Raw genomic sequence first — 25,721 nt, 5'->3', positions numbered from 1 at the left:
ACCATTAATCTGACACAGCTTGCTACATACACACTCACTTAACCTGACAGATATACACATATTCAGATAAACTATATATATATTCAGCATATGTGCAGCAATTTGTACTGCCGCCTGCATCTGTAAGATATTGGTGCAAGGAAAGGTTTACAGAAGAATATATGGTTAATAATAACTCGCCATGGGCGCAATATTCAGTATAATGGATAATGTACTTTACTACCGCAGTGACCACATACTATCTTGCTTACGCCATACAGAAATAGCCCCATACAAAATGCGCAGTGCGATACTGTCGTGTATGTGGTTTCTACGGCGTCACAAACAGCCCAGTCACACTTCACCCCGCTCACAGTCTGCACCGTCGTGAGTCAACACACGATACACAAGGCTAATGTCTCTGTCGTGATGTGACCTGAACCATGATATACATGTAGCCAGAGGAAGATGAGTCTTGACCATGAGGTAAGTCACTGAATGTCAAACGTTATACTAGTAAAGTAATTATATATACTCTTCAAAAAAAGAAACTTGACATAGATATAAAACCACTTTTTGCCAAATCTCTAAAATAATTACATTAAATGAGAACCAAATAAGTCAAACAGAAAGATGATGTGTCTATAATTCGCGAAAACACATGCAAAGCACATAAACGTGGCGTTTGGGATCTATTTTACAACTTCATCCAAACGCAACCGCCTGTAAAAAAAACGTGCAGCACAGGATCCTGCATTTAGGCATGCAGGCTACCCTGATGAATGGGTATAAAAATCCACATCAACGGCTGTTCATACAGTCCTTATAACGGCAGTAGAGGCGGTGACAGAATGCCAAGACTGAATGCAGCTCAACGGAACAACGCCATTGGGAGATTACAAGCTGGAGCAATTCAGCAAGAAGTGGCCAGGCACTTTGGCGTATCCAGACAGACACCAACAACAACACTAGCAGAGTTGACGACAGACCAAGGTCAGGAAGACCAAGGGTGACAACCCAAGCACAAGATCGATACATCCGGCTGCGACACCTCCGAGACCGCACTACCACAGCCACGTCTACAACCACACAGATCCCTGGGGTACGCAGAATATCAGATCAAACGGTACGCAACAGACTGAGGGGGGCTGGACTTTTTGCACGAAGACCTGTTCGACGTCATGTATTGACCCCACGTCATCTGGCGGACCGTCTGCTTTGGTGCCAACAGAGGGTTAGATGGGCACGTGGAAGGTGGAGAAATGTACTGTTTACTGACGAGTCCCGTTTCCTACTCACACTTGCTGATGGACGCGCACGTATCTACAGACGTCGGGGTGAACGTTACGCCCCCAACTGTGTGCAGCAGGTTGTCCCATTTGGCGGGGGGAGTATCATGGTATGAGCCGGAATTCATCACGGTGGTAGGAAGCCTCACGTGCATGTGGCAGGTGCATTGACAGGTGTGCGTTACAGAGACTACTACAGATCCTACAGCCTTACGTTCTTCTTCACGTCAACGTTCATGGCGGCCAGTTCCAGCAGGACAACGCTCGAACGCATATTGCACGTGTTTGTCAGGACTTCTTACAGCACAACAACATCCAGACATTACCTTGGCCAGCCCGGTCACCAGATTTGTCCCCGATTGGGCATCTGTGGGACGAGTTGGATCGACGCGTTCGCAGAAGGAATCCACCGCCCCAAACACTTCCGGCGCTTCTTGATGCACTTCAGCATGAATGGCAGCACATCCAACAGCGTGTTGCATCTATGGGTCGTCGGTGTCAAGCGGTGATTGATGCACGTGGTGGGCACAACCGATACTGACATTTTCTGTACCACTGTGACATTAACTGTATTGTGTACGTGTGTCTGTTTAGGTGACACGATTAATGTTTTGAAAATTGTGTACATTGATCTTCAAACAGTGTTTCAATTATGGTTTCTGTGTCCTATTTTGAAACAACCGCATTATATTACATTTTGAAAGTCAGTGTCAAGTTTCTTTTTTGAAGAGTATATTATTAATTTCATACTTTGAAGTTTACACTGTTTCTTTCATGCTGATTGGCTGAAGGGGTAGTCACGTGATCATAAATTTTGAGTTCACACACCTGTGAACGGACAAAAAAGTTCACACAATGTGAACAATTTTTTGTGAAATTGATCGTGCCAGAACTACTTTCCGGGGGTTCCCCGAATTCTCGATCGGTGTCTACGATCAACACGTTTTTATCCCCCGCCCAAACGAAGTTGGCTGGGGATATAGAGATGGGTTCCGTCCGTGCGTGCGTGCGTGTGTGTGTGTGTGTGTGTTCCGTCCATCCGTGCGTGCGTGCGTGCGTGCGTGCGTGCGTGCGTGCGTGCGTGCGTGCGTGCGTGCGTGCGTGTGTGTGCTCGTGTGCGTCCCGAAATCGTTTCCGGAGCATAACTCAGAAAGCGTTAAATCTTTCTCTACGAAACTTTGCATGTCTATCAGACACATACTGAAATGGTGCCTTTTGCTATTTAGGAGTTTTATAAATTTTTATTCTTTACGTTTCCATTGCAACAAGTTGGACTTAGGTTCTATAAGGGTGCTGTTTGTTTCCGGAGCTTAACTCAAAACCAATTCAAGACTTTCCAACAAAACTGTGCATGTTTACCAGACACATACTGAACTGGTGCCTCTTGCTATTTAGGAATTTAAGAAATTTTTATTTTTCACGTTTCCATGACAATAAGTTGGACTTAGGTTCTACAGGGGTGGTGTTCGTTTCCAGAGCGTAACTCAAAAACCCTTAAATACTTTCTTACAAAACTTTGCATGTCTACCAGGCACATACTGAACTGGTGCCTTTTGATATATATCACTTTTAGAAATGTTTATTGTTTATGTTTCCATGACAACAAGTTGGATTTAAGTTTTAATATAGGATTGGTTTACTTAAGTAGTATAACAAATAAATTGTTAAATATTTCCTTGCCAAACATTGCATGTCTATATATAAAGCGCATGCTGAACTAGTGCCATTTGATATTAAGGAGTTTTAGAAATGTTTATTTTAGAATTTCCATTGCAGCTTTTTTGACATGGGCTAAGAGAAATGTTGGGTCAGTTACCTGGTTTGGGACCATAACGTGGTAAAATGGGCGGGGGATATAAATGACTTTGTCAACTATACGCTTGTTCTATTTGCTTTTAATGCCTGCATTTATCAGCAATATAATTAATTTAGTATTTTTGCCTGGTCTTGTAACATTTCATCTGACTTATAAATAAATAAATGCGTTGGTTCTGGTGATTGATCTCGTCTAGCTGCTAGATAAAAACAAAATGGATTGTCCTTGCGGTGATTTGGATATGGAATGGCCATCTTTCAATACTAATAACGCAAGTGAAGAAAATTAATTCTGTAAAATTACTGAGGTGAACGAATGAGCGATATTGACTTTGATGCCTCGTTTTCGGAAATGACAGGAATCTAGCACCAGTGAAAACAATGTCGTACCCTGCTCAGATGTGGCCGCTGACACAGAGCAATCGCGACTCCTCCTGATCAATCCCAAACAATAATCCCATTGACTATCGTATCGGGGAAAAAATCTAAGATTTTGAGAAACCATAAAAAGGGAAGGAAAGAAATTAAACTTGAATTTGAAAAAAACAAAAAACTTGCCGACCTGTTTTATCGATTGGTCATCGGGGGTGCAGGCTAAAACGGCACCTCAGCAAAACGTCACCGATTTTTCTAGCGAAAACGGCACCGCATTTGGCCAAAACAGCTATGTGTCGGGCGAAAACGTCACCTCTATTTTTAATAATGATAAGAATGTTTTTTGTAGTAATATATATGGTTTATTTACATGGTCACTGTTATCACATGATAAAGCATGTTGTTTTTTTCTAACCATGATATCACTCCCACATGTATTATTGGATTGTCTGTCATATCATAACCTTCGTGAGGTGGTGACATGTTTAATAACAGAGAAAACTTTCTGTTACATAACTATCTTGGCCACTGCTGAACACAGTGTTTTCCTACAAAATAGCTGAATGTCTTATCCCCACATTTCACACAGATGCTATTTATGAGGAAGTCCAGCCTTTCAAATACTGTAATTCTGGTAAGTTTTGCAAGAAGGAAAAATTACGAGCGACACACACTCGCAATAATTTCATGCCGCAATTATTGCTGCAGCCTGCAGACCAACAAGGAACAAAAAACGTAAGGATACATATTTCGCTTATTCACTTCCTCATATTGTCAAACAGGCCAGAACATTTATTAAGCAATAATCAATCACACCTGTTTCTTTATTACGCATTGTCATTCAGTGTTAATAATCTAACCAGGAAAATTTACTAACCTGCCACACCTAACTTTCCTAACATAACACTGAGTAGTCCAGTTATCCTCATAAAACTGCAGTTAGATAAACACGTTACTACAAACTTCCTTGTCAACTACAACCAAAAGCACTGACTGACACGGAACATGAAAATATACAAAAGATCATGTTCAGTATGGTCCCCCAAAATAAAATAAACTGTTGTTGTTGCATTAAGTGTTTAAGAGGTCGCCTTCTGCCTAGGCAATTTCGGCTAACCTGTCCCTCTTTGGGACTCCTGTGTGTAAGCAGGGTACACATATCTATTGTGAGTTTGGTGTTCACATAATTTCTGTTTTTGTATTGATATGACTTCTATTTTCTTATATTGATATAATTTCATTTCTATCCTTGGCTGCTCTGTTTATATACGTTCGAGTAGCTGTCCATCTCTCAGAAATAGAGTTAGTTTGGCCTTCGCTATTGCATCTCTTGGCTTTAGGAGATCTATGACAGATAGCGGATCTAACTGCAATTCTTGTTTTAACCTAGCCCGGCCTGGGGCATGGTCTTGACATTCTAGTAACACGTGATCAATGGTTTCAGCCTGATTGCAAGATGAACAAACCTTGTCATAGTGCTTTTTGTGACCAAGTCTGAGGCGTGAGATAGCAATTTCAATTTTCCTTTCATTTGAGTATGAGTTTGACTTTTGTTTGACCTTGCGTTGAATTTTGTATAGCCATCTGCCGATCTTACTTGCGTCCCATTGGGCTTGCCATCTTTCTGCTATGGAGGCTTTGATTTTGCTTTATATCTCTAGTTTACTAAAGGTAATAGGTTGTATATGCGCTTTGTCTAGAGCTAGCTTCGCCTGTGAGTCTGCATTTTCATTTCCATGAATATCTATGTGAGAGGGGATCCAACACAGCTCCACCTGTTGCCCTTGGTCCGATAGTTTTGTATATTCGTATAGAATATTGTTGACTGTGTTTGGCCTGGAGTTTGAGTTTCTGCCACTGATGGCCTGAAGTGCACTTAGCGAGTCTGATAGGACGACTGCCTTTGCTTCCGGAAGTTCCGGTATGAGTTTGAGTGCATGAAGAATTGCCTCTAATTTAGCCGTGATTACTGACTGACCATCAGGCAAGCGAACTGAATGTGCTTGGGGTTTGGAGCTGTGGATATGGATCCCGTAACCAGCACTGTTGTTGATAGGATTCTTGGATCCATCAGTGTATATATGGGCCCAGTTGTACCAGGTAGTTTGAATTTTAGTGATAGCTACTGATCGTAGTAGGTTTGGGTTTTCTTTTTAAGTGACTTCTGATGTTAATGCGGTGTCAACTTTGGGTTTTTAAAGTCCAGGGAGGGTGTAACCCTTTGTAGTGACTTTCTGGAGGCTGAATGTCATCACAATTGTGACTTCCAATGAGTTCACGTACTAATATCCCAGATGGCTTTACTGAGGGATTTTTTCGAGCTAGGGCTTCATCTCGAGTGTTTTTGTCTTGCCATGTCTTTTTAACCAAAGGGTTTGATGTTCGGCCTCAGAACGATAATATTGCCTGCTCTCTTCTTAGTTTCAATGGGAGTTCTCCCGTTTCTACTTGTAGTGCTTCTAGTGAGGTGCCTGTTGCTGCACCTGTGGCCAGCGTTAGGGCTTTGTATTGTATTCTGTCTAGGCGCCTCGAGACAGTATTTGATGCTGAATGAAAAGCCTCACAACCATAGTCAATGTTTGATCTGATAAGAGATTTGTAGAGGTTCAGCTGAGTGTCCCGCGATGTGCCCCAAGATGTGCCTGAAATTGCCCGTAATACGTTCAGGTCTTTTTGACATCTGTTTTCCACATATTCTATATGTTTGCGCCATGTGAGGTGTTGATGAAGGATCACCCCAAGAAATATTGCAGATTTTTCGAATTTGATAGGTTTGCCTTTTATGGAGACATGGGGCATCATAGCATCTTTCCCCCGGCCTTTGAATAGAACTCCAACAGTTTTTTCACTTGAAAGGGTGAATCCCCATTTATTGCACCATTGATGTACTCCGTCCAGGGCTGACTGGAGTTTTTTTCTGATTTGTGAGATATCTCTGTGCTTTACCCATATTGCTCCGTCATCAGCGAATTAAGAAGTTTGGGTAGGAGAGTTGACATGGTCAAAAAGATCTTTGATCATGATATTAAACAGGGTTGGGCAACATAAACTAAATCATATTCCGCATATATATCGCCATACGTTTAAGAGCTAACCGAAAGCATTACTGCAGTAAATGGGGGTTTCACGAAACTATGGACTATTTATCCCAGTTCTGGTCGAATCCCACTTCTGGTCGTTACAAGCGTATAGTGTTTTCAAAATAAGTTCACTGCGCCTCCCAATCAGAGTCGGCGAATTAATTGGAGTAGGGGTCTAATTTCTTACTTGTTTAATTTTACAATTTCACAAATATGTGTTTTTTTAAGAGAAGATGTGAGTTTAATTTCTATCATTTTTCTTCAAAGCATGTTATGTTTTCTCAATAAATTGAATTGCGTATAAGCTAAGTTGGATTATAGTTGGAGTAGAGGCGTATTTCTAATGTAAACATCTCACAATTATTGGTGTTTGCAAGTAACTATGTAAATTTAATATCACTTAGTTGACCAAGGTTAAAGAAATAAGGTGCCGTTTTCGCCAGGCAATAATAGCCGTTTTCGCTTGAGTCGAGGTGCCGTTTTCGCCAATCGGTGACGTTTTGCTGAGGTGCCGTTTTCGCTATAACCCGTCATCGGAGACGAGAAAATATCCATAGACGGAATTAGAAATCTACTATTCCGGTTTCTGAGTTGGCCGACCTTCTCCGTGCATTCTCGGCCGAGAAGCGTGGGCACATGAGGAGTGACGGGGCACAGAAATGAAGCTGGCATCAGGTCATACAGTTGGTCCATCTTAGGTGACAGCACACGCGACAAATCCCTAACTCCAAATATGACACACCCTGATGTTGAAAATTAACACAAAACACACAATTATTTAAGTTTCAGAGCATTCGGTTCAATCCCCTCCAGTCCATTCCGCATCGTCCGAATTGGTTTGCGATTATCCAAACACAAGCAACACATGCATAAATCGGTGATATTCCCAATTTGCTCGTGCCATGAGGGGTGTTTTCCATAACTGCTCCAAAAACGTCACTTTCAACAGCATTAAGTATAAAATTTCATCCTCATGCTCCCATTCGACTCGAAATGCACCTCTTTACAAACTAATGTGACGTCATATGTAAATCCGCGCTTGAAGGTTGACCTCGCCTCGGTGCATCATGGTCATGTTTATATTATTGTTCAACTTCCTGTAACCTATTTTTAAGATTTGATTTATCCCAAATATTGTTTGTAAATCTGTTCAGAGAATGAAATTATGTTGACATATTTCTAGATTATGTTGTATATATTCAAAGAACTAATTTTCTTTGCGTAACTGAGTTTGAGTGGGGAAACGTATGTGACCGAGAGCCGGCAAATACCGACAAAATACCATTGTTGCAGTGTTCTTCGGCGAAGCCAAAAGACTTCAAATTTAAGCAAATATTGTTACGATATTATTCGGCGAGACCAGTTAACTACAAAGTATGAAATTTTAAGAGTTGAACGTCAGTTTGGATGGGTTCTTGAAGTGTGAACGATTTAAAAGCGCTGGTTATGAACCCACCCAAACTGACGTTCAATTCTTAAAAGTTTTATGTACTGTTCTGTATACTATCATGGGTTTTACCATCCAATAAACGTCTCTGCGCTTTTTAAAAGTGATATTCGCACTATACTTCCGATGTTTTGATAATAGCTGACACGTTTAATAACTAGAAAGTACAGTAAACTACGGTTATAACGAACTCAAAGGGACCACTAATTTTAGATCGTTATATCCGTCGTTCGTTATACGCAATTTGACCGTCATACATCTTTTATCAAGTCAGGTGACATCATGTTACTCGATAAATAACAAAAGTGTGCACTTACTTACTTACTTATATTGGAGATTTAACGTGCGCTTTCCGACTGCAAGCGTATGTCGCACACGGGCCCGGCCAGGCCTTTTAATGTGTTTCCAAAAAGGGGAAAAGTGAGTTTGTGCAACCCAGGAGGTGGGCTTTAGGGGTTGCTTATATAGTAATTTTGAAATTTTGAGATTTGGAAAGAATGCCAAGAGTGGGTGGGGGACGAACTAAGGGAGCTGTGTGTGTTGGGTGGTTATCAAATAAGGTAGTTTTGGTTTTAATATTTTATTTGGTGTTTAAATGCGGCTAATTAGTCCTGTTTTTATTAGGTATATGCCTAAGGCTTTGAATTTTTCTAATTTATTTTGTGGATTTAGGATTGATTCTAGTGTAAGTCTGGTTTTAATATTTAGGGTGGTCTGTAGTGTTGTTCGGTGTGTTTGGTAGTGTGTGCAGTGAATGAGTACGTGTTCTGGTGTTTCTTGTTGTTTGCAATGTGGGCAGTTTCCTGTTGTGTGTAGTTTAGCTATTTTACGGTGATTATTTAGTTTGGTATGGCCTGTTTGTAGTTTGGTAATTATTCTGTCGATTTTTTGGATGGGTGTAGTATTTTTGGTTTAGTAGTGTAGTATTTTTTGAGTACATTCCTGATTTGGCTATTTGAGTTTTGGTATATATTTTGCCATTTTTTGTTGATTTTTTGTTTAGTGACACTTTTGATTTCTGATTTTGAGCTGGGTAAGTTTAAGCTTATTCCTGGGAGTTTAAGGGATAATTTTGCTGCTTTATCTGCCTTTTCATTTCCAAAGATTCCTACGTGGGCGGGGATCCAAATGAACTCTATTTGTTTACCTACCTTAGTTAAGTTGTTTGAGCTATTGAGTATTTGATTTATTAGTTTGGGGCGGTTTTAAGTGTTTTTATTTTTGAGGGCTTGTAGTCCACTGAGGGAGTCGGTTAGGATGAGGATTTTTTGGTGTTTTTTAGATTGCTGATTGTGTAGTGCTGAGGCCATGCCCATTAGTTCGGCCGTGAATATGGATTGGTTGTTTGGGAGTCGGTAAGATTGTGTGTCTTTGGTTGTTTGTGCGTAGGGACTCCGAAACCTGTGTGTTTTGAGATCGGATCTGAGGATCCGTCTGTGTATATGTGACTCCAATTTGGCCAATTTTCATGTATGTATGCTAGTGTGGTGGTTTCAGCGATGTTAGGATCGGTCTGTTTATTTAGTGTATCGGCTAGTGTTGTGTCTATTTTTGGTATTTAAAGTTTTGGACTGAAGATATTGGATGATTTATTGTTTTGTTTAAGATTATTTATTTTGTGTTCGTTTAGGTAATTGGTTATTCTTTGGGAAATTGGAATAAGTAGTCGATGTTTCCGGGCTATGGCTTGGTTTCTGGGGCTAATATTTTGTTTTATTAAGTTTTCGATTAGTGGGTTTGATTGGGACGCGGCCCAGAAGTTTAGGGTAAGTTGTTCCCTACGTAGTTTAAGTGGCATTTCTCCTGTTAAGGCCTGGAGTGAGGTGGAAGAGGTGCCATGTTGAGTTCGTGTGATTAGTTTTAGGGCCTGATACTGGATTGAGTCTAGATTTTTAATGAGAGAGTTGTTTAAGGTGTCGTAAATGGCACTGCCATAGTCTAGTTTGGATCTAATTAGTGATATATAGAGTGAGAGGATGGTGTTTTTAGAGGCCCCCCAGTTGGAGCCGGTTAGGCATCTTAACGTGTTTAGGTCTTTGCTGCATCTGGTTACAAGGTTTTTAATGTGAGCATCCAAGGTGAGATGTTCATCGAAGATTAATCCTAAGAATTTGGTTTGTTTTTGGAATTTGATTGGTTTGTTGTTTAGTCGGAGGTTTAGGGTGGCGGGTTGCATATTTTTGTGTTTAAATACTATTCCTGTGGTTTTTTCTGAGTTTAGGGAGAAGCACCATTTGTCAGCCCATTTTTGTATTTTATTTAGAGATTTTTGTAGTAAGTTTTGGGCCATTTTAATGCTTTTAGTGCGGATCCAGAGGGCTCCATCATCCGAGAATTTTGATGTGTTTACTTTGGGGGATAGTCCCTCGAATAGATCGTTAATCATAATATTGAAGAGTGCTGGGCTTAGGATGCTGCCCTGGGGAGTGCCATTTTCTAGGGGACATTGGTCCGATAGCGTTTGGTCTATGCCCACGGTGATTTTGCGGTTTGTTAGGAAACTTTGGATGTAGTTAATTATTTGACCTTTAAGTCCTATTTTTGTAGTTTTTGTATTAGCCCGTTATGCCAAACCATGTCGAATGCTTTGGAGAAGTCTAGAAAGATGCCTGTAGTATATTGTTTGTTAAGTTGGCCTGTTTTAATGTCCTGCTCTAGTCGGGCGAGGTTATCTAAGGTTGAGCGTCCAGGAGTGAAACCGCTTTGGTCTGGATTTATTATGTTGTTTTGTTCTAAGTAGTGTTGTAACCTGTTTTTGGCCATTGATTCCATTACTTTACATAAGTTAGAAGTTAGGGAGATTGGTCTGTATGAATTAGCCTGGTCAGCTGGTTTATTGGGTTTGGGGATTGGTATGACCAGGGCTTGTTTCCAAGGTGATGGGTACTGTCCGTTTAGATATATGAGGTTATAGAGTTTCAGAAGAGTTTGTAGTAGTTTGGGTGGTAGTTGTTTAATTATCTGGTATGAAGTAAGGTCTAAGCCTGGGGCTGTGCCCTTTTTCCTATTTCGTAGGACGTGGAGTAGTTCTTCCATTGTGAAATGGAGATTAATTTCTAGGTTATTATCTTTTGGCTCTTTGGTAAATTTGGTTTCTGCTTTTAGTTGTTCCTGGAATTTTTTGTTGAAGTTGCTATTGCTACTGACGGCCGAGAAGTGATTTGCTAGGTTAATAGCTTTTTCAGTGGGGTTTGTTGAATTGTTTACGTTGGGAGTTTTTTTATGACGTTTAATGCCCCTAATGACGTGGATTTTGCGCCAAACTGTTCTGGCGTCTGTATGATGGTTAATTTCTTCGCAATCTTTTTTCCAGTCTCTTGTTTTAGCTGTTTTAACGAAGCTTTGTACTTTGTGATTTAGTTCATGTGCTATCTTTAGGTGTTTGAAGTCACGTTTGGCTTTATTGAATGCGGATTTGCGTTTACGCCTAGTTTGTTCTATCTCCTCGTTCCACCAAGGAACCGAGGGTTTGGCTATGCTGGTTGTTTTGATAGGAATGGAGTTTTTAGCTGCGTTTATTATATAGTCAGTGAGGTTTTTACAGTAGATTACGGGGTCGTTACTTTCTAGGTCAGCTAGGTTAGCCTGGTTGCAAATGTCCTGAAATTTGTCCCAGTCGGCTTTGTTGTAGTGGAATTTAGGTTCCTGGTTTGGGGCTGGTGTTGGGATGTTTACGTCTCCTATAGTTATATTTATGGGGAAGTGGTCACTACCTAGTGGTACCCCGTGTACTTCCCATTGAATACTTTGGGCTAAATCTGGGGTGCATATGGTTAAGTCGATAGCCGACATTTTGTGGTGTATTTTGTCGTATCTAGTAGGTTGGTTGTTATTTAGTAGTATTAGGTCATTTTGTTCTATCCATTCTGAGATGAGTTTTCCGTGTTTATCTATTTTATCTTCTATACCCCAGGTAGGGTGGTGGGCATTAAAGTCTCCTAGGAAGATTGTAGATTTATTGCCTATTTGGAGGAGGGTGTTTAAATCCTCAGGTTTGACCTGTTTTTCTACCCAGTGGTATATATTTATGATATTAATTTTTTGGTTGTTATTTGTTATTTGGATACCGTTTGCTTCTAGGTTTGGTGTGTTTATTTTTAGATCTTTGTAGCTTAAATCTTCCCTGACGTATATGATTAGGCCGCCTCCGGCTCTACCTGGGTTTGTTTTGGCTCGGTCAGTTCTTATTGAGTTATAGTTTGGTAGGGTGAATTTAGATCTGGTAGAGAATTTCGTTTCCTGTATACAGACTATATGTGGACCTTTGTCTCGTTTGAATTTAGCTTTTAATTCCTGGCCGTGGGAGGCTAATCCGTTGGCGTTCCACTGAAATGTATTTAGTCCTTCCATTTTGGGGGATGAGAGGTTATTAGTTTGTTTTGAGTTTTAGGTTTTGTTTAATTGGTTGCTTCCCTAAGTTGGGAGAGAAATAACTCAAAGGAGAGAGTTGTGAGTTTTAGTTTTTGCGCTACTAAGTGAAAAGCTTTAGTACTAGCATTTGGTGAGTTTTGCTTATGCATGTAGGCTAGGAGTAGTGTGAGGTTATTAAGAGTTTTAGTGCTGGTTAATTGAGGATTTTTGCGCCTGAAGTATTTGTTGGTTTTAGGGGCTGAGAAAGTGATTTCATTTATTTCCTCGGTGTCTAGCCGGGAGAGCCACATTTCAGAAATGGCTATTGCCGGTAGAGCCACATTTTCAGCTGAGTGCATTTCACCTATTCTAGCGGGTAATTAATTAATCCGATTACCGATACCTTTATATGAGTGTCCCACATTTAAATTACAAAGTGTGGTGCAGAAAGAAGGTCTGGTGATGGACTATAAGGAAGATGACCCATCTCAAAATCAGAAATTAAAAGTGTAAACAAGCAAAAAATCACAAAAAAATGGCATAGCCTATATCTAAACTCAAATAGCCAAATCAAAAAAGTGCTCAGCAAACCACTAACCAAACCAAAAATTCTCCATCGATCCAAAAAAATCGACAGAGTAATCACTAAACTCCAAACAGGACACACCAACCTAAATAACCACCTAAATTTTTTTAAAAAACACACTACAGGTAACTGCCCACACTGCAAACAACCAGAAACCCCAGAACACGCACTCATCCACTGCACACACTACCTAACACATCGAACCGCATTACAAACCACCCTCAATCTAAACAAGGCTCTAACTCTAGAAGAAATACTAAACCCACAAAATAAACTAGAAAACTTCAAGGCCTTAGGCGTATTCTTAATAAAAACGGAACTAATAAAACGCATCTAAAAACACAATAACCTACCAAATCAAAATCACATAAACAAACAAACATCCACCATACCCAGCTCCCTTAGTTCTCCTCCCCAATCCCATCGGCATCTATTCCAAATCTCAAAATTCCCAAATTCTATATAAGCAACCCCTAAAACCCGCCTCTTGGGTTGCACAGACCACCTTCGCCCCTTTCGGAAACACATTAAATGGCCTGGCCGGGCCCGTGTGCGAAATACGCATCAGTCGGAAAGCGCACGTTAAATCTCCAAAGTAAGTAAGTAAGTAAGTAAGAAGCTGGTGAGAAGAACTGCTGCCCTCCCTCTAGTACCTCGTGACAAAGTGGATGATGTGTGGATTGATGCCATTGCTGACTCTCCTGCTGGCCCTAAAGTGACTGCCTTCATGGACTACGTGACAACCAGTTGGGTTCAAGGAGGGGCCTTCATGCCAGAGATTTGGAACCATTTCGAAAACCAAGGCCGCCGTACCAACAATCACTTGGAAGGGTGGCACACCAGTGGTCAGAACCTTCACGAAGAAAGAAGTACAAGGCAATCGATGCACGTATTGCGTCCCCCAAGATCCAGCTCCTGAACCAACACCTGTGTGAGATGGAATATGCTGACCACGTGGGCGACCCCCTTCATCTGCAGTAATGACATTAAATCCATTATGATATTCATATGCTATTCATATTCATCAATGTAAAGTTTTGATGAATATGTTATCCTTGTTGAATAAAAAATGAGAAAACAAGACTTGTTTTGTTATATACAGTAACCTGTTAGAATCACAAAGCATGTTTTGACAGCATAGCCGCGAGAGCCACATTATACAATCACGCAACCATAACCATTGCCGCGAGAGCCACATCAATTTGGGCTATCTATTTTCGAAATGTGGCTTTGCCGGCCTGTAACCATTTCCTCGGTGGAAGAATACTCGTCTTCGTCGGTTAGGTTGGTTTTTATTGTTTGAGTTTTCATTGGGGAGGCTTGTTGAGGTGTTTGTGGTGTGGGGTGTTGAGTTTGTGCTTGCGTGTTGGGTGTAGCTGTGGTTTCCTCAGTGTTTGAGTTTTTTTGTTGTGGCTGCTTGTGGGGAAGTGTTGTTGCCTTGCGGGCTGTAGAGTGTCTGGCTGAGGGTCGTTGTGTGTCTGTGGTTTTGCTGTTTGCTTTGCATGCGGGTGTTGATGTTATGGGGGAGTTGGTAGGTAGCTGTGTGAGGTGATGTGTGGAAGTGGTGGGTGCGGTTTCTATGTGGTTGCCCAAGATTGAATCCGAGAGTTTGTGTGTGGTGTGTGAGTGTGGTGTGGGGAGGAGAGGTTTGGATGTAGGTGGTGCATATTGTCTTGTTTGGATTTTGGCCGAATCTATGTTTATGTGTTTTTTGGCCTGTTGTGTTAGGGCATGTCTGTGTTATATCCGTCGTTCGTTATACGCATTTCGACCGTCATACATCTTTTATCAAGTCATGTGACACCATGTTACTCGATAGATAACAAAAGTGTGCACTGTACATATACAGAATATATCCACTTCAATAACTGTGTTACTATTGTTAATTGAGGGTGTAATTGAGGACAAGGTGTCAGTGCTTAAGACTAAATCAATTGCCTCCAGTTGTTTATTGACGCTTTGAACAGCCACGCTTGGTCGCAGATGTTTTGATTGGCAGATTGGTGACACGTGTTGTCTTTTATTAAATGAAATGCAGATATTTTGCAGTCATGGTTTACTTTAGATTTAGTATAAACATATCTTATTGCCATGAAAGGATTGGGCACAAGTTATCAAAACTTAGAACGCCCTCTCCCATAAATTTAGATGTGTGAATATTTACAATTAATACAAAAATGACAGAAAGGAAAGAGCAGAAATAGACAGTCGTATGAACATTAACATTCCTCACTCATAACGCTTTGGTTTTCTTCATATATGTATGTACAATTCTAAAAATATTTCGTTCCCATGATCAGGTAAAACTGCATTGCCAACTTTCACAAGTATCTTTCACAATTAACAATAATGACCGTACCAAGTCGCTTTTATAAACCCATCACGGATATTAGACATTGTTTAGACGGTACTTTTTGGAATTACTTTTTGGGAGGTTTTACTTTTTCCAAATAAGACTTGGTAGAGGTTTTACATTTTTCCAAGTAAGACCTGTTTGTTGATTAGCAAAGGGAACTTAGATTGAGTGTTTCCAATGTTCTAAAATAGAAGACAAGAAATGAAACTATTTCATTATTGATGTCGGGAATCGAACCAGCAACCTCACATATCGCGATTAGTTTTGTAATCCACTGTTTTCCCACTGAGCCACCGGGTGAAGATTCGGGGTAGAACAGATCTTCAGCAACCCATGCTTGCCGTAAAAGGCGACTATGCTTGTGGTAAGAGGTGAACAACGGGATTGGATGATCGAGTGGTTAGACACTTGTCACACCTGTCATTTCAGTCAATACAGCCCTGGTGTGTACTGGTAGCAAAGTGATAGTTATTCAATGTTATTTCTGTAATGTCAACGTGTGCACTAGATTGTCAGTGAATATCACAGCAGGGGACACCGGAAAATGAGCTCCATTGGTCCCATGTGAGCAGCCGAACAAGGACGAGCCGACGATTTAACCACCAGGCTGCCCCACCGCCCCCAATCTTTGTTGCAAGCATACCTACACTGAAATAGGTAGATGTCCCCAACTGTTAAGCTATATGGTTTCTTCTTTATATATGAAGATCATATTCATCTTGACCTGTTACTCCTTGTAAATTACGTATATCATTTATTTCAGACGTGTAAAAAATGCGAACAGTACAGTAAAGAATTCAACAAATGGAACAACAGCCTTTGCGTGCATCTTGAAGTAACTTGTTTCAACTCCATTTGGGACGAAGAAAAACATAAACCGCGACGCCCTAGCCCAGAACTGAAAAAGGAGAAGAAAGAAGAGATAAAACGGTCTGTCTCGGCCCTCAGGAATTCTAAAGGAGGACAACTTCTAATTCACGTAGAAGGCCTGAGTCCAGAAGACCCGAGTCAGGGAAATTTTGACGAGTTCATAGATGATGACCTTCAAAACATCATAAATGCTGATGAAACATTTGATGATGTTTATTACAAAAAGACTCTCCAGCGGGATCCGGAATTTATTGTTATTGACATTCAGCCGTCATCTACAATAATCATAACAGATCCCAAGACTAAATTTATCATAGACAAAGGGTTTACACCAGATAGTGCACAAGCACTGCGGTTATTCCTGAAACAGATCTCTGATGCGCCAAATTCAAATCATTCAGAGGTCAAGCATAGGCAGCCTTTCGTAAATGACAAGACATTGAAAACCATAACTGAAAAAAGAGATATTCAGCTGAAAGGATTTGTCTTCAACGACACAACGAAAGAACAGAAGAAGAAGGAGGAAATTTTAGAAGACACAGACAAATTTGTTGACCACTTGTGGGATCTGCGTCTTCCCCTCTATGTAACTGCTTTTTCAAAGCTCAAGGGAGGTGGGTCATTTATTCTTGGCATTGAAGAGAAGGTAAAGAAATTTTCCACTGTGATCAAAGGAAAGTCAGTCCAATACGTGTCTAAATCATTTGAAGTTCATGGAATCGAACTGCCTACAGAAAAATACCCTCAGATAGAACATTTAATAGAGCAACGTTTGAAAAGTGATATGTGCCCCATTGACTACAAGTGGGAAAGTTTAGATTGGAACGACATACGCATCACTGCTCACTTTCACAACACAAGTGAAAAAGGCCGTGTATTGCTTGAAATTGTAGTGAATCCAATCACAGGTGTATTGTTCTATGATAACGAGGGACCAGAGGCTTACAAGGTGGAACATAAAGAACCATTTTTGAAGTGCGCCCGCTGTGAGCTCAAGGAAATAATAACATCAGTTACAAAACATTAGAAAGGTATTGTCTTATTTCTATTGTCGCACACAACTCAAATGTTCAGAGTGAATGAGTTTAGCTTAACACCATCTTGACAGCATTTAAGTTATCATGGCGTTAATGTCTGAACTGAAGAAATCCCCAAATGGGCCGTTGATACCACTACATAGGCTTATATTACATAATCGTTACTTTAAAGAATTTGTTTAGAAAGTAAATAAAGCGACAAAACCCTTTCCATATCCAATAGAAATCTCTTCATAAAGCAGAGTCGATTGTACAATTCCGACTATATCATGAGCATATGTATACGAATCTCTACCAAATAGTAATGATGCCAGATGTTTGCGAAAAGGTTAGCGTATCCTGCCCCACCGGTGGCACCCGTCATAAAAACACATGCAAAGGCAAAGTCAGTTGTTCATCCGAAAAAAATATGGGAAAATATGCGTCAAATTTTGAACTGCCTCCACATGTATACCATAAAACGTTTTGAAAGCCTTACTGGAGCCTTGAATGTTGTAACCTTGATGAAACAACTTCTGAGCAAGAGTTGAATGACATTCTTTAAAATTTTGGTAGAAAGAACGTGCTCGATTGCATCTCTAAAGTTGCGAAATGTAAACACCAAAGGTTGGAGCTACTGGAATACTACTGGAATGAAGAGAATGTTGACTATTGGAAAGTTGAAGACATTCATCTTATCATACAGTCTTGTGGAGAGTGTTTTGTCACTCTGAATCTTTATATGAAACAGATGAGGCGGTCTCATCGGTCTCCTTTATTTCCAGTTCAGATGGGTAAATCAGTGGAAGGGAATTGACTGTTTGATTGTCATTGTACGATATCAGATCATCTATATACCTGAAGCTTAAGTTAAACTTCTTGGCCTAATTACCTTCTTTTGACTTGGCTTATCTGAACAGAAGTTATCCTCATTATCCTTTGTGTTTTACATATGCACTTACTTATGCAATTCGTATGGATAATCAGGCACTCTCTGTTAACAGGTATATTTACAGATATGTCAGCTGAGAAGTTACCTGTCAAGGTAGTTTTGACAGACGCCTTCGAAGAAGACGTAACTGCTGAAGTCCCCATAGCTACAAGCAATCCTCTCCGCCCAACAGTATATGCAACTGAAAACCTTTTGGAGAAACTGTCTAACCGACTTCAAAATGGTTTGAACTGCTCTCATTATCTTTAGGTTGCTAACGTCACATTCTTACATAATAACACAATGATATATTCAACATGAGAGATGGAGCATACCTTACCTTTTCCGAAAATAACTTTGCCCCCAAAATATAACATTGTTGCTACTCTTATGGTAAGAATATACATAGTGCCAGAAATGAGGAAAAGAACTTCTTCGGAAATCTTTGGTATGTTAAATATTCTTTACATCGCTGGATATCCTGTCTGTCTTTATTTGTACTAGCAGTATAAAATCAGTTTTACATGCTTCTTCACAATTGTTCAAGTAATGCACATACAAGTACAATACTTCAAGGTCAAATTCTAGGTGACATCATTTAATCAATGTGAAGAAAAGAAAATGTAGGTAGTGGTAGTGGTTTTAGTAAAGAGACTAATTTTCACATCAAGCTGTGTTCTGTTTATGTCGTTTTTCAGATAATGTAACTGTTTCTTGTTCTATGTAGTTTGCATGTTGTTCAATTAGGATTAACATATGAAACATATGTTTTAGATGTCCATATGCTCCCAGAGGGTGCAGTAAGACGATGGAAGACAGAAATGCAAATCCTTCTTGGTAGCTCAAAAACTGGATTGATATATATGGCAACATCTCTTGCAGAGACATTAGATTTGCAACTGAAAGACACAAACATTGACGGAGTTGTATTTGATGCATGCGTTATCGCATGTGATCATCCAGTTCAAATTCTTACCTTTGTTAGAAGCGTGTCAAAAGACAAATTTGATACCTTGATTCAAAGAAATGACGAGTTGTCCAAAGGTGTCCTGTATTCTTTAAGGGAATTTACTGATGAAAAATTCAACATTTTGAATGGTGTACTTGATCTTGATGATTTGAGAGACAGTGCCGGTTTTGAAGACAAAAGGTACAAAATGTTCGGGAAACGTAGCCTTTATGTCAATCCTAGATCTCTTCAGATGAACCCTAGCAAATGCAGACATCTATGCAAAGCTTTCTTCGTGGCAGCTGCTGTAGATCACACGTCTACATCATCAGACAAAATAGTTCTGTTAAAATGGGATGACTACCAGCTTCTTGAAACATACCTTGATGAACCAAACGTAATTGTGAATTACACATCCGAAGAAAGAGTGGCTGGTCTGATGAAAGAAGTCGCCAGAAGGTTATCAAGATCAGGGAAAACAGTACATACAGAGAAAACACAGAGGTGAAAGGTTCATAACATAGAGGATACTTGGCTTAGCTAATCAAATGCTTATCTCATCGTGTGACCTGAATGAAATGATATATTTTATGCCAACTTCAAAAGATTAGTACATGAGATGGACATGTTATTTTACAAGAAAGTAAAATTATATTGTGCAGATAATAGTGAATGAGTTAGTGTTTAAGGTAGTTATATTAAGTCACATAAATATAAGATTAATAGTAATATTAAATAACATGAAGATTACACGATATCCACATCTAAATATATGCACATCTAAACTATGGACTCGATCCGTGTCTGGACTGACCGTGACAGTCTACAACAATCTATCGTTTCACCTCAGTTTCTATTTGCACCTGTTTTTATTCACCTTTCAATGATCGTTCAGTTTATCAATGATGACTTACTATGCTTGTCGTTGGAGGCGCCTAACGGGATCGGATGGTCAAGCTCGCTGACTTAGTTGATGTATGTCATCGTATCCAAATTGCGTGGATCGATGCTCATGATATTAATCACTTGATTGTCTGGTCCGCCGTTATATAGCTGGAATATTGCTGAGTGCGCTGTTAAACAACAAACAAACAAAGCATGACTAACACATGTTACCGCCACAGGTTCATTAACTTCGGAAAACGCTCTCGTCAGGTTTATCATGTCGGCCATTTTGACGTCATGTACTTCATGTAATGTATTACGAAGCGCTGTCAGTGTGTCTGACTTCCTTAGGTTGTTCTTGGCACACCTTTCTCGTCTAATGATGATATTATTTAAATATAGTTGTTGTAACCAAACTACAAAAGATGTTACTGTAACGCAATTTGACCTTACATACACATGTACATGTACGCTCATGTGACCTTCCCTTTTGAGGAGCTATTTTATTCCGGTACACAACTGGATGGTGTATGGCTGTCTGTGTAAACATGAAGTCACGCATACGTAAAATTGTGTTCATCTGCATCAAAAGTGACAAAATGTTATCACACATGTTTTGTTTATTGTTATTTAATTTTCAGAGGAGATACCGTCCTTGCCTGTTTTGAAGATGATGCGTCGTCACAGATGCAAGCCAGCAATGGCAGATCCTGGTTGTTTCGTTATTCATCAAATGGTATTTGAACATGTTATTTGAAACCATCATACACCAGCTGGATTGTGTTTCCCCAATTAATTCAACATTGTACTGAACAGAATTGCTCTAAAAGTGATATCACAGAAAGTTGTTGTTTATCTTTTGTATGTAAAATGAAGTTGAATTTAAAATCCTTTTTTCAATGTCCCAAAAAGAATACAGTAGTATCCAACATAAATGTGATAACTGATAAAACCTAAAGAGGTCAAACATGTAGGTTCACCTATGTGAATTGTGACTAGAACAATTTAAATGACTATTGAAACACATTTGACCAAATCACCCTTACACCCAAAACCCTGCACATGTATACTGATTCTTGTGTAACCACTGTTATCTTTCTCTTTCAGGTAATCCTTATGATTATTTGACAGGTTCACCAGATGCTGGTATATTACCAAGTTGTGATGAGGGATCAATCAAATCAAATTCAAACGAAGATTCCATGCACCGTACACGGTCTGCTGTCTCGATAGATATGGATAGTTTCAGGAATTGTCCAAGAGCATCTGTTTGGCCCTCGGTTTGTGGCTCAGGCGTACGACCGAAGACAAAACGCAGTGGTAAAGTTTTAAGCGACACCAGCCAGGGTTATGATGGACAGGTGAATAAAAGTCGAAAGGTACAGGTTGATAATCACTCGACAGAACGCAAACCGGGACTGAATGGACACACATACAGGAAGATGGACGCGTTTCTACATCATTGACGCAGTCGTTGTTGATGCGACGGCCGTAACCGATGCCGCAACTAGCCGTACAATCTGTCCGCTTCAGTCGATTATCTGGGCCTGTCTTTCTGTTTCACCAGGTTGATCGGTTTTTGTATGTAGATGTATTGCATAATTTGGTGCAAGGTCAGTGACTCACGTACATGTGCATATGAACGATCCGGCGACGTACAGAGGTGACATTTATAGATAGTGCTTGAGATCAAGGGTCCTACCAGGAGGGCGCATATGATTTGACACACCGAATCATTGCTGAATATATCTGCAGATAAAGTAGACACAATTTCGGTGCACATTGAAACAGTTCGGTATTTTTTTATAAATGAAACTTTCAAGAAACGTATTGAAGTGATTTCCATTTTGACTGAAGGATAAATTGATTCTGGCTTGGATTCGGATGTAGGTGTCACGGGTATGTCATTTTAAGGATAGGAATCGTCCCAGAAGCAACAAAAACAAGTACATGTAGGTATATGTAGTCGCAGAGCCTATATTTATTTTTTGTATAAATCTACTTGTCGTGCTTTTGCGCGCCTTGATGTAAGTCTGAAGTCTCAATCATGAAGAAATAATAACTGATCGCCACTGACGGAGACTCTACTCCTAAAATAGAATGTGTGCGTATCCAGATGATAATACATTTAATGTATCAGATATTATACAGCAATGTAGCTTTCAATAATGTTTGTGAATTTGAGTGAAAACGTTTCGCCTTTGTATTACTATTTTGTTCATATTGATTGATTACTAATAATCTTTGGAGAGAACCTGGAGATGCGAGCCGCTTTGTGACTGTGTTGAACATTCAAGAAATAGTTCCGTTACAATTTATATATCATTCTTGGTCAATTTGAGCTATTAGTTCCCGTGACCATATTAAAACTACTTGGTGGTGGAGTGACTTTTGTTGGAATGAACATAGGAATCGGAAGTTTCGAGTGTGAATTAAGATGTGTATTCTCCTTTATGCTGTATTTAAGAACAAAACGACGGGTGGGAGCTGTTTATCGTACAATAAAACACTGCAGGGAGAATAAACCATGAGTGGCGCATCAAATTGCAAGCGCATATTCGAATCTCCAGAAATGACGTCATGATAGAACAATGTTTTATCGTGAAAAAAAACCCACGCTTCGTTCTTTTTTGGTCTTTTCGATTTATAGCGTAGCCATATCATATAGCTTAATGTACACCTGATAGAAACTATACCCGCTGCTTACTTTATGTTTCATATAAAATAACCGTTTTTGAAATTGCAGCTTGTATCAAATTTCTGCTGAAACAAACTAGTTGTTTTGTTTACAAAGTGACATACTGTTATTGAAAAATACAAAATCAGAAGTCGATTATCCGATGACTTGTCATGTAACTCTACAGTGGCAACTGGTATTCGACTACCCTTTAGAACGCTTCTTCTCCTTCACTACATCATGTTTATGACCACTTGGAGTAACGTATAGACAACTTGTCAAGCAGGTGCCGGTGGTATCTTAATTATTCAACAAGCTGATATCAATGTCACATGTAGATGTTTCTAATGCAGAAGGAGCAGTGCTTAACATTTCCACATGTGTATTTATTGTTATGTGTAAGTAGTTTTTGTATAAATATGCGTGTAGTAATTGTCAGTGGCAGCAAAATATTAAAATACTAGTTATAAAAAATACCGAGTCTTGCACTGAATTCGACAACGACGGCGAGTGGAGCTTTCCAGTATGGTTGGGTACTATAATTAACACTTATCCGCACATTAACATGGCAGACTGGATCGTTCGAGACGATGGGACAGCTTCAAGAAGGTTAGCTGTACCTCTAAAAGAGACAGAGAGCCATTGGAGACCTTTTCGGCCTGACATATCCACACCAGAAATAGAGCCCACAAAATCAGAAAAAAGATCGTATATTCAGATTTGCAAACAAAGGAATAGATACTTAATGACTGAAAACATACATACATACATACATACATACATACATACATACATACATACATACATACATACATACATACATACATACATACATACATACATACATGTGAAAGGATGACCAGGAGGTATATAATTTGACCTGTTTACAGTTGGAAAAAACAATGTCTGTTCTTACCTAATCATATGTTACTATTTCTTCTTGAAATAGAAAGTATGGTTTAATTTGGTTTCCATTTTGTTTTATAAATATGACGTTTAAGGGATTATTAATTTTACCTTTACATTCAAAAATGATGTTTTCGATTATACACTGGATTAGCACTTCTTTCTGATATCTTTCTTACCCAACTGGTCAAACTATTACAAATTCTCTTCACATGAAGTGTGTTAAATAACTGATTTAGATAAAATAGGGCAAAATGTTTGAATCCATATATCCAATTGTGTATAGGAAGTTGTTTGTTATAAGAATATTATAAATGATTATAAATTAGAGCTGCTTCATACTTTGACTTTGTGTACATATATTTGCCCTTGAATAACAATTATTAAATTCTTTATCTTTGTAGTGCTTATGAAATACATCTTCCCATATATTATGACATGTATTCTTATCAAATTTAGATCTAATCAAGTCTCATTAAATATTTGTCCACCGTTTATGTGTTTTTTATCATTTTAGAAATTAAATGAGATAGACAGGGCATGGAATAAGCAATTTTATTTTTGACTTAACTCATCAACATTACAAACCCTTCCATTTTCTTGCACAACACAATTCTCATATTGTTTTTTCATTATTTCAACCTGAATAGTTTACTCATGTCTCATCTATTACAATATATTTTATTTTTTTTGTTATTTTTTGTGTGTTATTGTTCCTGGTAAAAGTACATCATGTTTTGGTAGAAATCATTATGTACATGACCAGGGTTTTTTAAGCAAGTACATATCATTCACACACATCCATACACACATTCCATTCACTAGAAGCTTTAGTATTTATGAAGACAGAATGCAGGATATATATTTAGTAAAGTTTTTGAATATTTTCAAAAGGTTTTCATTAGGAGCCCATTTCGTATAGAATTCAGTCTGTTTGGCTTTATTAAAGTGTCTATATTTTTCTATTTGGTAATAATATTTAACCTCATTTTGGAAATGTGTAATGGTTGGTTGGTTATTTTTCATTTTGCATCTATAAATGTGAAATTTGGCCAATAAGAGTATCAGATCAAAAATATCATCAGTGTGGAAATGTTTTGAAAAGCCAAAAAGAATTAGGTCTGAAGTAAGATTTATCTTGCCAGTATGTGGACACTTGGATTCAATCCATTGTGAAAATCTTATCCAGAAGTTTTTGCTTACCCTACAGTCCCAAAACAGATGTTGGATAGATTCTGGCTCGGCATTACAGAAAGTACACAGACAGTTGTCAACAATATGCATCTTGAGTAAATAAGTATTGACAGGTAGAATTCTGTGGAGCAATCTAAGCTGAAACCATCTAAATTTAGGGTCTGAAGTAGTTTTGTGTGTTCTGATAAATAAGCTAGGCCAGTTCATATCCATTAAAAGTTCCTCTTCCCACTTGTCAATAACTTTTAAACTTTCATCGGTTTGACTTATTACATAGTAATATTTCTTTTAGCCTTTTTTACATGAAAAGAGATTGGCAATAGATATATTTGTATTGTTTGTTGTTTCCAGATGCAGGTCTTTATTAATGCCTAATTGTATCATGTATTTATTTACTGATCTTGTAATACCATAAAATTCAAGGAAATTTATATTGAAGTATTTATTACAGAATTGTTGCAATGTCATAAAATGTCCATCATTGTTTAGCAAGCAATGTATGCTGTGTATGTTATTGAGATGAAAGGTTTTGTTATCTAATGATTTGCCATTTATAATAATATTTTTATTGTATAGCAGAGGTTCCCTTAAGACTCTTCATAATTATTGGGTTTTATTGTATTTCTATATTTAGAAAAGGCAGTAAAACAATCTTTCCAACATTGGTTTTTGTGTTTTTTAGCAAGCTTAAGTGGAAAATCACTTCCCATAAATAGTAGATCAGGAAATTCAGGAGTAGTATTAGTCATTAAAATTTCCCATTACTTTTCCAAATCAACATTTAGTAACTTTTTTATCCAGATTATTTTCAAAGAGTCAACATATGCAAAAATATCTATGATACCAAGTCCTCCAAGGGAAATAGGTTTACAAGCAACTGTTCTCTTATTTTGTCTGGTTTATTATCCCATAAAAAACTTGAAAAGAATAGTATTTATCTTTTTAAGGAATTCATCTGGGGGACTAGGAAGGGTAAGGATAAGGAAATTAAGTTTTGAAATGAGCATTGATTTGAT

At 38.8% G+C, this 25,721-nt stretch overlaps 1 protein-coding gene across 1 annotated transcript; it reads left to right on the top strand.

Moving 5' to 3' along the window:
- The first annotated feature begins 347 nt into the window (after positions 1-347).
- LOC139456237 (uncharacterized) lies at positions 348-24,434 on the top strand. Its single transcript, XM_071237842.1, has 6 exons — positions 348-465; positions 16,041-17,178; positions 18,168-18,338; positions 18,869-19,547; positions 20,570-20,664; positions 21,036-24,434. Exons 3-6 carry the CDS (start codon positions 18,182-18,184, stop codon positions 21,392-21,394), a joined length of 1,290 nt encoding a protein of 429 aa, XP_071093943.1. The 5' UTR covers positions 348-465; positions 16,041-17,178; positions 18,168-18,181; the 3' UTR covers positions 21,395-24,434.
- Positions 24,435-25,721: the final 1,287 nt, after the last annotated feature.

This window comes from Haliotis cracherodii, unplaced genomic scaffold, assembly GCF_022045235.1.
Source record: "Haliotis cracherodii isolate W230 unplaced genomic scaffold, xgHalCrac1.p SCAF_11, whole genome shotgun sequence".
Lineage (NCBI taxonomy): Eukaryota > Metazoa > Mollusca > Gastropoda > Lepetellida > Haliotidae > Haliotis > Haliotis cracherodii.
The sequence above is the reverse complement of the archived record's forward strand: the minus strand, read 5'-3'. Positions and strand labels throughout refer to the sequence as shown.

Bases quoted from the DNA above. Each gene is read 5' to 3' on its own strand.
- LOC139456237 (XM_071237842.1), top strand. From the start codon at position 18,182: ATGTCAGCTGAGAAGTTACCTGTCAAGGTAGTTTTGACAGACGCCTTC. The intron at 19,548-20,569 runs GTGAAAGGTTCA...TTTAATTTTCAG, and splicing joins CATACAGAGAAAACACAGAG to AGGAGATACCGTCCTTGCCT. The intron at 20,665-21,035 runs GTATTTGAACAT...TTTCTCTTTCAG, and splicing joins GTTTCGTTATTCATCAAATG to GTAATCCTTATGATTATTTG.